The sequence below is a fragment of the Varanus komodoensis genome, unplaced genomic scaffold (genome assembly GCF_004798865.1).
Source record: "Varanus komodoensis strain SLA01 unplaced genomic scaffold, ASM479886v1 scaffold18_3, whole genome shotgun sequence".
Lineage (NCBI taxonomy): Eukaryota > Metazoa > Chordata > Lepidosauria > Squamata > Varanidae > Varanus > Varanus komodoensis.
In genome coordinates, this window is record NW_025335549.1 from 10,763,356 (window position 1) to 10,774,151 (window position 10,796).

The 10,796-nt window shown below is 46.6% G+C and overlaps 2 protein-coding genes across 2 annotated transcripts; one reads left to right on the top strand and one right to left on the bottom strand.

The window, feature by feature from the left end:
- Window positions 1-40: 40 nt before the first annotated feature.
- Window positions 41-1,700, bottom strand: LOC123021958 (40-kDa huntingtin-associated protein-like). Its single transcript, XM_044427237.1, has one exon. It carries the CDS (start codon window positions 1,698-1,700, stop codon window positions 615-617), a length of 1,086 nt encoding a protein of 361 aa, XP_044283172.1. The 3' UTR covers window positions 41-614.
- Window positions 1,701-6,054: 4,354 nt separating this feature from the next.
- On the top strand, window positions 6,055-9,183 carry LOC123022039 (probable G-protein coupled receptor 34). The gene is made up of 2 exons (XM_044427425.1): window positions 6,055-6,142; window positions 7,474-9,183. Exon 2 carries the CDS (start codon window positions 7,478-7,480, stop codon window positions 8,495-8,497), a length of 1,020 nt encoding a protein of 339 aa, XP_044283360.1. The 5' UTR covers window positions 6,055-6,142; window positions 7,474-7,477; the 3' UTR covers window positions 8,498-9,183.
- The last annotated feature ends 1,613 nt before the right edge of the window (window positions 9,184-10,796 follow it).

Genomic DNA, 10,796 nt, shown 5'->3' on the forward strand with positions numbered 1-10,796 from the left:
CAGGGTTTGACTCAATGGCCTTTAAAGACACTTCCAACTCTACTATTCTATTCAGGTTTATTTTCATGGAAAATTTCTGAAATTCCCATTATCTGCCATCTCAAGTTCTTTAAAACAAAAGACTCACAAATGAAGTACAAACAAGAATCAGAATTAAACATTGGAGAAACATTGCAACAGATACAATAATCTCTTATGTGACTGGGGATGAAAGAAGAGTCCTGTAAAGCCCTCAGAAGTGAAAACCAGTGCAACAGTAAAAGTTCTTTAGGCGTGCCATGTAATTCTCTCAAGTCCTTAATGATGTCCACAGAATGCAAGGATTTAACAGACCTGGAATACCAGAAAATAAGTCCCTAGGGTGTAAGCAGAACTTCCTTTGTAGCACTGTTGAGCATTCAGAGAAAAAATGTGGGAATCATTAAGAAAATAGCAAGCTGGTGATTATAAAAGTTGAGAAGAGAGGAATACCACCTCCTTCTGTAAACCAGAGCAGTTCTCCTTCAGCGCACTTATGTACAAGTATCTCTGTCAAAACAAGCCCTATTCAAGATGCTCAGGGGCATGGATGTAGTCTTTGGGAAGGTAGGCCTCGCCTGGGAAGGAGTTTTAGATTACACCCCCTGGCCAGAGGGGCTAATCATCTCTTGCACGACTAAATGAAGGATGTGGTTTTGCTCAGGAGTCAGCAGTGGCCAGAGCTCCTTCTGTAGCACCTTGAGCGCCTCCAAGTCTTTCTCCTGGCAAGCCATGACAGCGGACTGGAGAAGCAGGAAGAGCTCAGAGGGGACGTAGCCTGGCGAGGCATCGAGGGCCTCCCAGGAGTACTTCTCGAGGGTCTGGGCATGTTCAGGCAGAAGCTTTGAGGGCGGTGGCTGGAGCAGGAGTAAGAGAAGCACGCGGGTCACCTCACAGTGCAGCAGCTCATCGAGGAAGGCGCCCGGCAGCTGACTGATAACTGTAGATGAGGCGGTGGCGGCGGCAGCAGCAGCCCCGGAAGATGCTCCAGCTCCGCTGGCGGCGGTTCCAGGGCCACCTTGGGCCAGGAGCTGGGCTTGTGTGAGCACGGTCAGGGCGCCGTCGTGGTCGCGGCAGAGCAGCAGGCAGGAGGCCACATCGCGCAGGCAGCGCAGCGCTTCCAGGGGCAAGTGGCCGGTGGCCAGGAGGTCCGCGGCGCGCATAAGCGCCGGCACGGCCTCGCCCGGCTCGCCGGCAGCGCGCAGCTCGTTGCCCAGCTCCAGCCACAGCCCGGCGGCGAGCGCCGGCTGGCCCAGGTCGAAGTGCAGGCGGGCGCCGAAGGCCACGCAGCTCTGCGCGGCGGGCAAGTGCTCGGACAGGCCCAGGCCGGGGCCCTGCCGCAGGCGGAGCTCCCGGTCGTGGCGCAGCCAGAGGCGCGCCGCCTCGCCCAGCGCCGCCGCCTCCCCCGAAGCGTGCCCGAGGCTCTGGGCGCAGCGCGCCACCGCCAGCTGGCACCAGGCCGCGTACGGGAGGCTCTCCTGCGCGCGCAGCTCCCGCGCCAGCGCCCCGAACTGCTCGGCCGCCTCCGACACGTTCGGCTTGCGCAGGAACCGCCGCCGGAGCTTGGCCGACACCAGGCGGTAGCGGGTGAGGAAGTCGCCTCCGGAGCCCGCGCCCGACCCGCCCTCGCCGGGGCCGAAGCCCGGCGACGGGCCGCCGCCGACGCCCGGCACGGACAGCATCCTCCTCCTCCTCCTCCTCCTCCGACGGGGCCGCGGCGGAAGTGACGACAGAGCGTGCCCGGAAGTGGAGCCGTGTGCGGGCGGGCGCGCGCGCTCGTGGGCGAGGTGAGCGCGTGCCCGGCGCCGGCGCGTCGCCGCCTTCCGCTGCGCTCCGTGTCCGAGCCACTTTGGGGCTGCATTTCAGAACCCTGGAGAGGTCATGCAGAGTTTAAACGACACCCGCAAAGAAAGAGAAGCTCCCCTGACCCAAGAGGCACGGCTCCCCGGCAGAAGCGACCCTAGGGAGAGAACAGCTGCTGCCCGACAGATGTGCAGGATCGCACATCCAGTGCTCTGCATTGCCTTCGTTAAATTTCCCAAGCTGCACTACAGGCTACCTCCGCTCTCACCAAATAGGTCACCCTTCCCCACGCAGGAGAGTCAGACTTCAGACCCCAAGTCTTGGGACACGTCTACTTAATTATCTTATTTATTTAAAACGTTTGTATGCTGGCTCACAACAGCTGGAGCGAGCCCAGGTGGACCCCAAAAGGAGTCAAAAGGAGCCTGAGACAAGACTTAGAGCAAAAAGCAGCTTTATTCTAGTGCACTTGAGAATAAATGGAGACAGAGGGGCATGGGCTTCCCAAATCAGAGTCTCAAATGAAGTACTGAAAACATACATTATATACCCTACATAAACACAGTGTCTGAAATTGTGGCACCAAAGTACCTTTGGCTGGGTTTGCAGATGTAAAGCCACGGTAGCATGGCTAAACCTGGTGCACATACACACCCTCACAAGGTGGCTGTTTTGTAGCCACAAAACTACCCCAATGAGCCATGGCTTACTGTAGGGTTTCATAGACAACTCTGGGCTTGCTGTACATTGCTCTGACCGTGAGGAAGCTTTTCCTGATACCTAGCCTGAATGTGGGTTGTCACAGTGTGAATTGATTATTCTGTGTCCTATACTCTGGTATCAGCAAGAAGAGATCTTGACCTTCCTCTTTGAGGTACTTATAGAGTGATAGTGTGTTCCCCGCTCAGTCTTCTCTTCCCAAGGCTGAACATGCCCAGTTCTCTCAGTCTCTCCTCATAGGGCAGTGCTTCCAAACCCTGGATCATTTTTGTTGCCCTCCTCTGGACCCTTTCTAATTTTCTGCATCTTTCTTCAGTCTTGGTGCCCAGAACTGGACACAGTATTCCAGGTGAGGTCTGACTAGTGAGGAGTATAGAGGAACTACTACTTCTCATGATTTGGAAGTAATACTTCTGTTCATGAATCCCAAAATAGCATTTGCTGTTTTGGTGGCTGCATCACATTGTTGGTTCATATTTAGTCTGTTACTCTGAGGTCATTTTCTTTTTCAGTTCTTCTGTGTCATGTTTTCCCCCTCTTGTATCAATGCATTCGATTTCTTTTCCCTAGTGGAGGACTTGACATGTGTGCTTATTGAGTCTCATTCTGTTGCTTTCAGCCCAGCGTTCAAGTTTATCAGGATCACCCTGGATCTTCATTCTGTCTTCTAGGGTGATCACTATTCCACCCAGTTTCCGCTACATCCTTGTATATTTTTTACCGCCCTTATTTTAATTATTCTACTTTTTGTTATTAAACATGAGTAAGCACAGCCTCAGAAATAGTGCTAAGTGGAAAGGCAGCGTGTTTTAATTGGTTTTTAATGGGAGTGCTGAAATGTCTTTTCATTTTCACTGCTACTGTGTGCAAAATACACATTATGCTAATTGGTGAAAGGGCATTTCAGAATTCACCCACACACACACACTCTGATGAAATGACACTGCCAGGAAAGGGACAGCAAAGGCACGCCAAAACTGATGTGTGCTGGCAGGTGAGGTCTACCCCATTTCCTGACTGTCTCCTGGAACTCAAGAACTTGTGGCAAGTTTGTCATTGTTGTGTTGATCTGTCTAGTTCTGAAATACCACTAGTGGTTCAAAGACAGCAGGATGCAAGAGACAGGCAGGATGTCACTGAGGGGAGAGAGTGTGATCGAAAGCATAATCTGTGTGCAGTGTCAAAGGGGTGAATATTAGCTGTCAGCGGGCCTTGTCTGCAGTTGGAAATAGAACTATAGCGAGACTGCAATGTGCATTGATTGATTGATTAAACACTTGTTTATACCATCCTATCACAAAAGTCTCAGGATGGTAGTACAATAGAAGCACAGCATCATCAATCCTCAGATAAAAGCCAATTAAAACAACAATTAAGACTTAAAATGTTGGGAAAATAAAAAGGGGTTGGCCTGGAACCAAAAGGAATAAAGTGTCGGCTCCAGGGACGCCTCTCTGGAGAGCATGTTCCATAGCCAGGGCACCAACACTTTATTTGTGTTATAAAAGGTGGGGTACGTAATCGCTTACCTGCTTTGAGGGCAGAACTGTACAGTGTCCTGATTTTTTTGGTATCCTAAAATCAACTACAATAAATGTTTCAATATTAAGTTTCTAGCAACCTCTTATCATAGAACTCTTAAAGTGCTAAAATGCATCCTTTACTAGGAGCAACCAAAAGGCCTCATAAAAATATTGGCCAACTGTGGATTTTGGTTTTTTTATGGACAAGCATGGCCCCGTCTAACCTTTCCTGGCATTGGAAATACAATACAAAATAATGGAAACATGTGCTGCTTTTTCATAACATCCTAAATCAGCTGTTTCAGTCAGCTGCCTTGGGCTGTAAGGTCTCAGACAGCGAGGTTCAAGGGGATGGGCAGCAGGGGTTGAGGCATCCATGGACAAAAGGCCAACTGGTCCAGCGGGATCAGATGTAGCAGAGATAATCGGTGCTCTTGTACTTTTCTTTCAGCAAGTGCAATTTTTCCAGATTCATGAAAAAGAACATATTTCAAAATAACTCTCTATACAGCGAACTACTGTCTATGAAAAGCTTTTTATTCCACAGTCCGTTTGTGAGCTGTTAAGGTGCCACAAGACTTTGTGGCTTTTGCATGCAAAGGAGCAAGCGGTTCCTATTCTCCCACATCTATTCAGTTTTCTCTAGTCTAGACAAACCCCTAATGCCATAGGGGACCAGGAACCCACCAGAATCTGGCCACAAGGATCATGCAAAATAGAGGTGAACTCTAGGAAAGTGACTGCAGGCTTGGAAGCTCCAAACACATTCAGGAAAGCCAGCATAAGGCATAATATTACCATATATTATCCTGCCACAGATAGAATTGCTGCTCATCCAAACCCTTTCCCTAGCAAACCACTTCTCTCCCACCCCTCCAGGGAAGATATTGGGCCAGCTTGGAGGAAGCACCAGATAACAAAGGCCTTTCACAGTCCATTTGGACAGCCGGTGCACCTGCTTTTTCTCTTTCAAGGCCTCACTGCCCAGGGCACAAGGGCAATTGCCCAGTAGAAAATGGTGAAGCCAATCTCCGACAGGTAAGGCACTCTCTGAGAAATCCAGGGGATGGTGTTGCTGGCAGACAACACTGGATTCTGGGCTTAGTGAACATAATGAGCAGACTATGGAAGACAGGGGTCTCCTTTAGTTTAAAAGGGCTGGTACCGTCAATCTACATTCCCTGTTAATATGCTAAGAGAGAGAATCCTGAGGTTTTCTAGCAGCTGCACACCTACTGTGTTCAGAAGGAAGAAGCAAGCTGGGATTAGGGCAGAGAATGGCCGCTGAAGCAGCTTGGATCACAGGCTGAACTAGGCATCTTATAAGACCACCTGTGGTGACCCCCAGGCATATTCAGTTCTCACTGGCTGTTTTAGGGTGCCCTCCACTTAGGGTGTCTTGGTAAATATTTTGTAGTTCTGCAAACCTTGCATTTTCTGCTAGGCTGCTTATATCTTCCTAGACCGTTGTCTTCCTTTTGCGCATGGGTTATGCCATTTTTGGCTGCATGAGCAATGACATTTGCATCTCAGCATAGGAAATCAGGGGTGAGGTGGTCTTTATTTGGAACTAGTAGCAGTTCTGAGGTTCAACCCTCTTGAACCTCTGGCCTGCAACTTCCTCAAATCTAAAAGGGAAATGTTTTAAATAGGTTCAGTCACACATTTGAATAAATAGTATTCTCTGAAAATTTAAAAGCATGTATATTTTCCAAAAATTATAAAACGCTCTGTAGGTGAAATAAGGGGCATGTTCTGAAAAAAAGCAAGGGGACTGGCAAAACCAAAGTCATGCATTCTGTTGGCCTGTTCAGTTTGTAGCGAATCGGGACTGTAGTGGTTTCCTGCCTTATTCCCACCCCCACAGTTGAACCCCTCTCACCCAAGTCTGAGCATCCAACACCACCCCCTCCAGCTGCTTCTGCTTCTCAGTAAGGGGAAAGAAAGCTCTTTCATTTCTGGTTCTTTCCACAGCACTTCTTTAAGTGGGCTGCTCTTCATGAGAGATTCTGCATATGAAAGCAAACCACTAAACCATGATATCCCTTTGCTGACAGAACAACATCTTGACATTAAAGGTAAGTAGAGCAGTGCGCTTCAGGACATTCCGACACAGGGTTTTAAAGGCGTGGGAAAGCCAAGCAGAAAGCACAATAAGTTGGATGTCCAAGAGAAGCTGAGGTAGGTGAAGAAGCTATGCAGCATCTGTTTGATGGGAAACGGAGGACTTTCTTGGGTGAAGTCCAAGGTAGAAGGACTCAACCAGTTCTCGTCTAGTCTTGTCTCCTCTCAGTAGTACTTTCCAGAAGAGCTGAAGAACAAATCTCACTGGTTTCGGCTGGCAGGGCCACTGGACGTGCTGTCTGGGGATGAGGGGAGTTCCAATCCAACACATCTGGGGAATCTGGGCTTACTAATTCAGCTCTGTTTAAACCCAGATCTCACTTTAGATTTGAGAAACTTAAGAAGAAATAATCTTACTGTATAAACAATAATATACAGAAGGCAACTATAACATATGGAAACAGAATATTTTATGTAAGCCGTCCTGAGGCTATGTGATGGGACAGCATACAAATACTCTAAATAAATACATAAATTCAAAGGAAAGGGTAATTTTTCCTTATCTAAAGTGATGTGGCAATTTAACGGGGGGGGGGTAGTCTTTCTGTACCCCTCTGCCTCCTACCCCTACATTTCAGCTGGGTATCGACCCCCACGTCTATCTTAGTTAGACATGCTAATTGAATAGAACGGCATGATCCTATATACACTTATTTACATGGAGTAAGTCCCAGTGAACTCTATGGGGCTTACATCTGAGTAAACACTTATAGGACTGTATCAAGGAATATGTGAACAATTGAAGAAAATTTTAATTAAAGAGTCAAAGCCAAGAACAGAAGCACTGATTCATTTTGCAATGCTACTTTGGTGTTAGTATGTTACTACTGAAGAACAAACAAGAAAGTTATTCATCTTTCTTCCAAAAAGATTGGCTCTTTTTAAGAATTAAATTGTAAATCATGAACTTCCCTTGCATTCTCAGAAAGACATAATGAAATTTTGATAATATGCGGACTTCATGAAAACAAACTGAAGGCCGCTGACTCATCAGCTGTGTTATTCAAATGAGTTGATATCTCTTAGTCTTCCTTCTAGAGTGGTTTTGGGTACTGCAATTCTTGATGCGCATGTTCTGCCCATAAAACCATTTTACAGAACTGGATTGCCACATTATCAAATGCCGTGGCAGCAGTAGCTTCTACAGGATAGACCGGCTCATGTAAACCAGGAGGAATGCGAAGATAAGCGATCCAGAAATGTTATTTCTAGCTTGTGTACTACTGATGAACACCCAAGTCCTCTGTGGAATTGGCTTATAAGCTACATCTTGCTTTTCTCGCAGAGCTATGAATACTTCCCTGCATACTACTGAATTCCCTACGACTGGAGCCAGAGGATTAATCTGTGAAATCCAGAATGGCTTCCTGGAGGAGGCCCTGCCTCCAATGTACTCCATCATCTCCATCATTGGTTTCTTCAGCAATGCCCTGGCCCTCTGGGTGTTCCATTTTGGTACCCAGAGGTTGAACTCCATCACTGTGTACATGAAGAGCCTTGCCATCTCAGACCTCCTGCTGGCATTTTGCCTGCTCTTCCGGGCAGCTTATCAAAACCAGAGCGGCCCCCAGATCATCTGCAAATTGGTGGGCATCATATTCTACCTCACCATGTATGTCAGCATCTTCCTGCTCAGCCTGATCTGCCTGGATCGCTACCTGAAGATCATCAGGCCCCTGCAGCAGTTCCGGATCCACACTGTTCCCAACAGCACGGCGGCCGTCTGGGCAGTATGGCTGATCTGTGCTGGCAGCATGCTGCTCTTCTTCGCAGAGGACGACACGAAAAAGCCCTGCAGCCACAGATGCTTCCACTTCAAGAAGAGGAATGCCCTGGGTGCAGGGCTCAACATGGCTGCGGTGGCTACTTTCTTCTTTCTGTTGGGGTTTTTCCTCTACTCCTACAGCAAAATTGCCTTCAAGCTCCGCATGGTCTCCTTGAAGAAAACTCATCAGGGGAGTAAGACAACCAACAGCAAAGCTATCATGAAGACCTTTGTGGTCCTGGCCACCTTCCTCATATGCTTTGCTCCATACCATGTGGTTCGGGTGCCCTACATTCTGGCCCAGGTGGAGGTAATCTCTTCTCCATGTGTTAAACAAGCCCTCCACGTGGCTAATGAACTTGTCCTTTGCATCTCTGCCCTCAACTGCTGCTTTGACCCCGTTATTTTCTACTTCTTGTCCAGCAGTTTTAAAAGAGCCCTTCTGGCAGCCATCCATGGAAAGTTGAGAAAAGCACTCCAGAAAAACCAGGGAGACTTTAGCCACAGGAAATCCATCACAGAATCTAGGATGCAGGGCAGCTGAGACTTGGAATGGACTTCTGGGCATTAGACGGAATCTGGGAAGATGCTTGCCTAGGTTCTTGTCTTTAGGAAGACGTGATCACAGAAGCCATGCTTGGTGACTATAATCATGGTCAAGCTTTTATTCATTTGGAAAACACTGGACCACATCCAGACCATGAACTTGTAGTGCTCTTGCACGGTAAGATACATGCAGAATTGCAACTGCTGAATTGCCACAATCCAGCATCTTTCTACGCGTTCTCTGATTCTGTGGCTTCTAACCATCTTGCCGCCTCTGAGGCTCCCTCCTGCTCCTGATTATTCTATCATTTCTTAGGTTTTTTTAAAATCATCTTGTTCAACTGGGAGGCTGGAATGCCTCAAAGTCAAGTGCTGCTGTCCAATAACCTCAGTATTTGAGTTTAAAATAATGGTTTTGTATTTTGGAGCTCAAGCTTAATCTCACCTAGGTTCTTGGATAAATTGCTTTTCTTTCAGTGTTCCCAGTTTGCCTAATAAGAGTTTTGAGGCATGCTAGCAAAGGAAACCCTGCTCTTTGCAGGCTTTGTACCCGCCATTTTGTACCCTCAGCACACTTTCAAAATTGCAGATATGCGTACCGAGAGAAAAAGGTTAGGAAGTTCACTGGCACAACATGGCCATGCGGGTGAGAAAGTTATAACACAACAGAGCCTGCCATTTTAGCAGTGCGTTTTTCTTTTCTTTTTTTATGAAAACTGCACTAAAATATTTTTGTATTTGCTTTTGTGGAAAATTTTACATTTTAAAAGTTCACTTTAAAAAAATAAGCAACAGGATCTTTTTCAGAATTTTAAGTTCATGCTTACTTTTCTAGATTGTTGTTCAAGTTGTATGAAATGTTATTGAAATGCCTGCACATGTATTTTAAATAGTAATATAAGATGACTATTTTAAGAGGAAAGCTACATTGTACCAGGGTTATTCAGAATTGTATTTGTTTCCTATAATTCTGGTTTATGTGTTGCTTTTATATAGATATGTCACAGTCTTCACTATACTCTTGCTTTATGATCATCTTATGACTAGATGCAAATAAAAATATTTGACTCTGGAATGCAGATTGAACAAAATTTGCTGAGGATGATTTCTTTTGATCTGTCTTTATTGCAGAAAATGTACAACAGACCTCTGTGCCTGAACAATTGTTTTCAGAAAGCATCTGAGTAACTGAAGCAAATTGTGATGGCAAACAGGAGGTTCTGAACCCAGATTGACAAATGGAAAGTTAATGAATAGCCATGCCCAAATTGTATCCTTCCTAGATGTCTTAAAAGTACTCAAATGAGAAACTGAAAATCTTCTGGCAAAGATGTATTGCCTATTCTTCAGATTAGCCTCTGTACCAGAGGACTTAAGAATGGCTAGTGCAGCACCATTTTTAAGGGATTCATGGGCTACCTGGAAGATTACAGACTGGTTATCTTAATGTTTATTCTGGATAAACTGTTAAAAGGAATTATGAAGCGCTCCAAGATAATCTCTCCCAAGTAGGAGAATGGGCATGAAAATGGAAATGCGGGTCGGTGCAAGCAAATGTAAATTCCAGAAGCAAGGATAAGCTGGTGGATCTGAGCTAGCAGTGGCTAACCAAGAAGAAGATTTTGGGATTGTGGTTAGGGTTAGCTCAATGAAAATGTCAACACAGTATGCAGCTGCTGTGAAAGAGGCGAACTCTGTGTTGGGCATACTGAGAAGACCCAAAAATAAAACGGCTAAGATCAGACTCCCCTTATACAAATATTTCATGTGACTGCATTTGAGATATTGTTTACAGTTCTGGTTGCCAGGCCTGAAAATCACATCCAGTTGCAAAACGTGTGGAGAAGGGCAACTAAAACGATCAGGGGTTGGAACAACTCCTCTGTGAGGGATAGTTGCAACAACTGGTCTTGTTTGGCTTAGAAAATAGGCACGTATGGGGAAACATGACAGGAATCCCACCTTAGGTCTCAAGATGTTCTTACGGTGTAAGGCTTTCATCAGTCCTATTATGCCAGAGCTTTTACTCATTTTCTCCTGACATAACTCTGCAAAGTTTTTCCAACTTCTTCCACAAAGAATCAAGCACACATATGTGCACAGACATATCGAGGAGGAGAAACTGGGCAAAGTCTTTTGGCTAACGGCTGCTCATTTGGAAGCACCCCAAAACGAGTGACGAGGGAGCTCTCTGTCACTTAGGCTTTCTGCGTGCAGTGGAATGAATGTGTCACCTTTGATCATCTCCTCTGCTCAATCAGCCTTCCCCAGTCTGCCCATTGGCCGTGCTGGGGATG

Coding starts and splice junctions, on each gene's coding strand:
- LOC123022039 (XM_044427425.1), top strand. CDS start 7,478: ATGAATACTTCCCTGCATACTACTGAATTCCCTACGACTGGAGCCAGA.
- LOC123021958 (XM_044427237.1), bottom strand. CDS start 1,700: ATGCTGTCCGTGCCGGGCGTCGGCGGCGGCCCGTCGCCGGGCTTCGGC.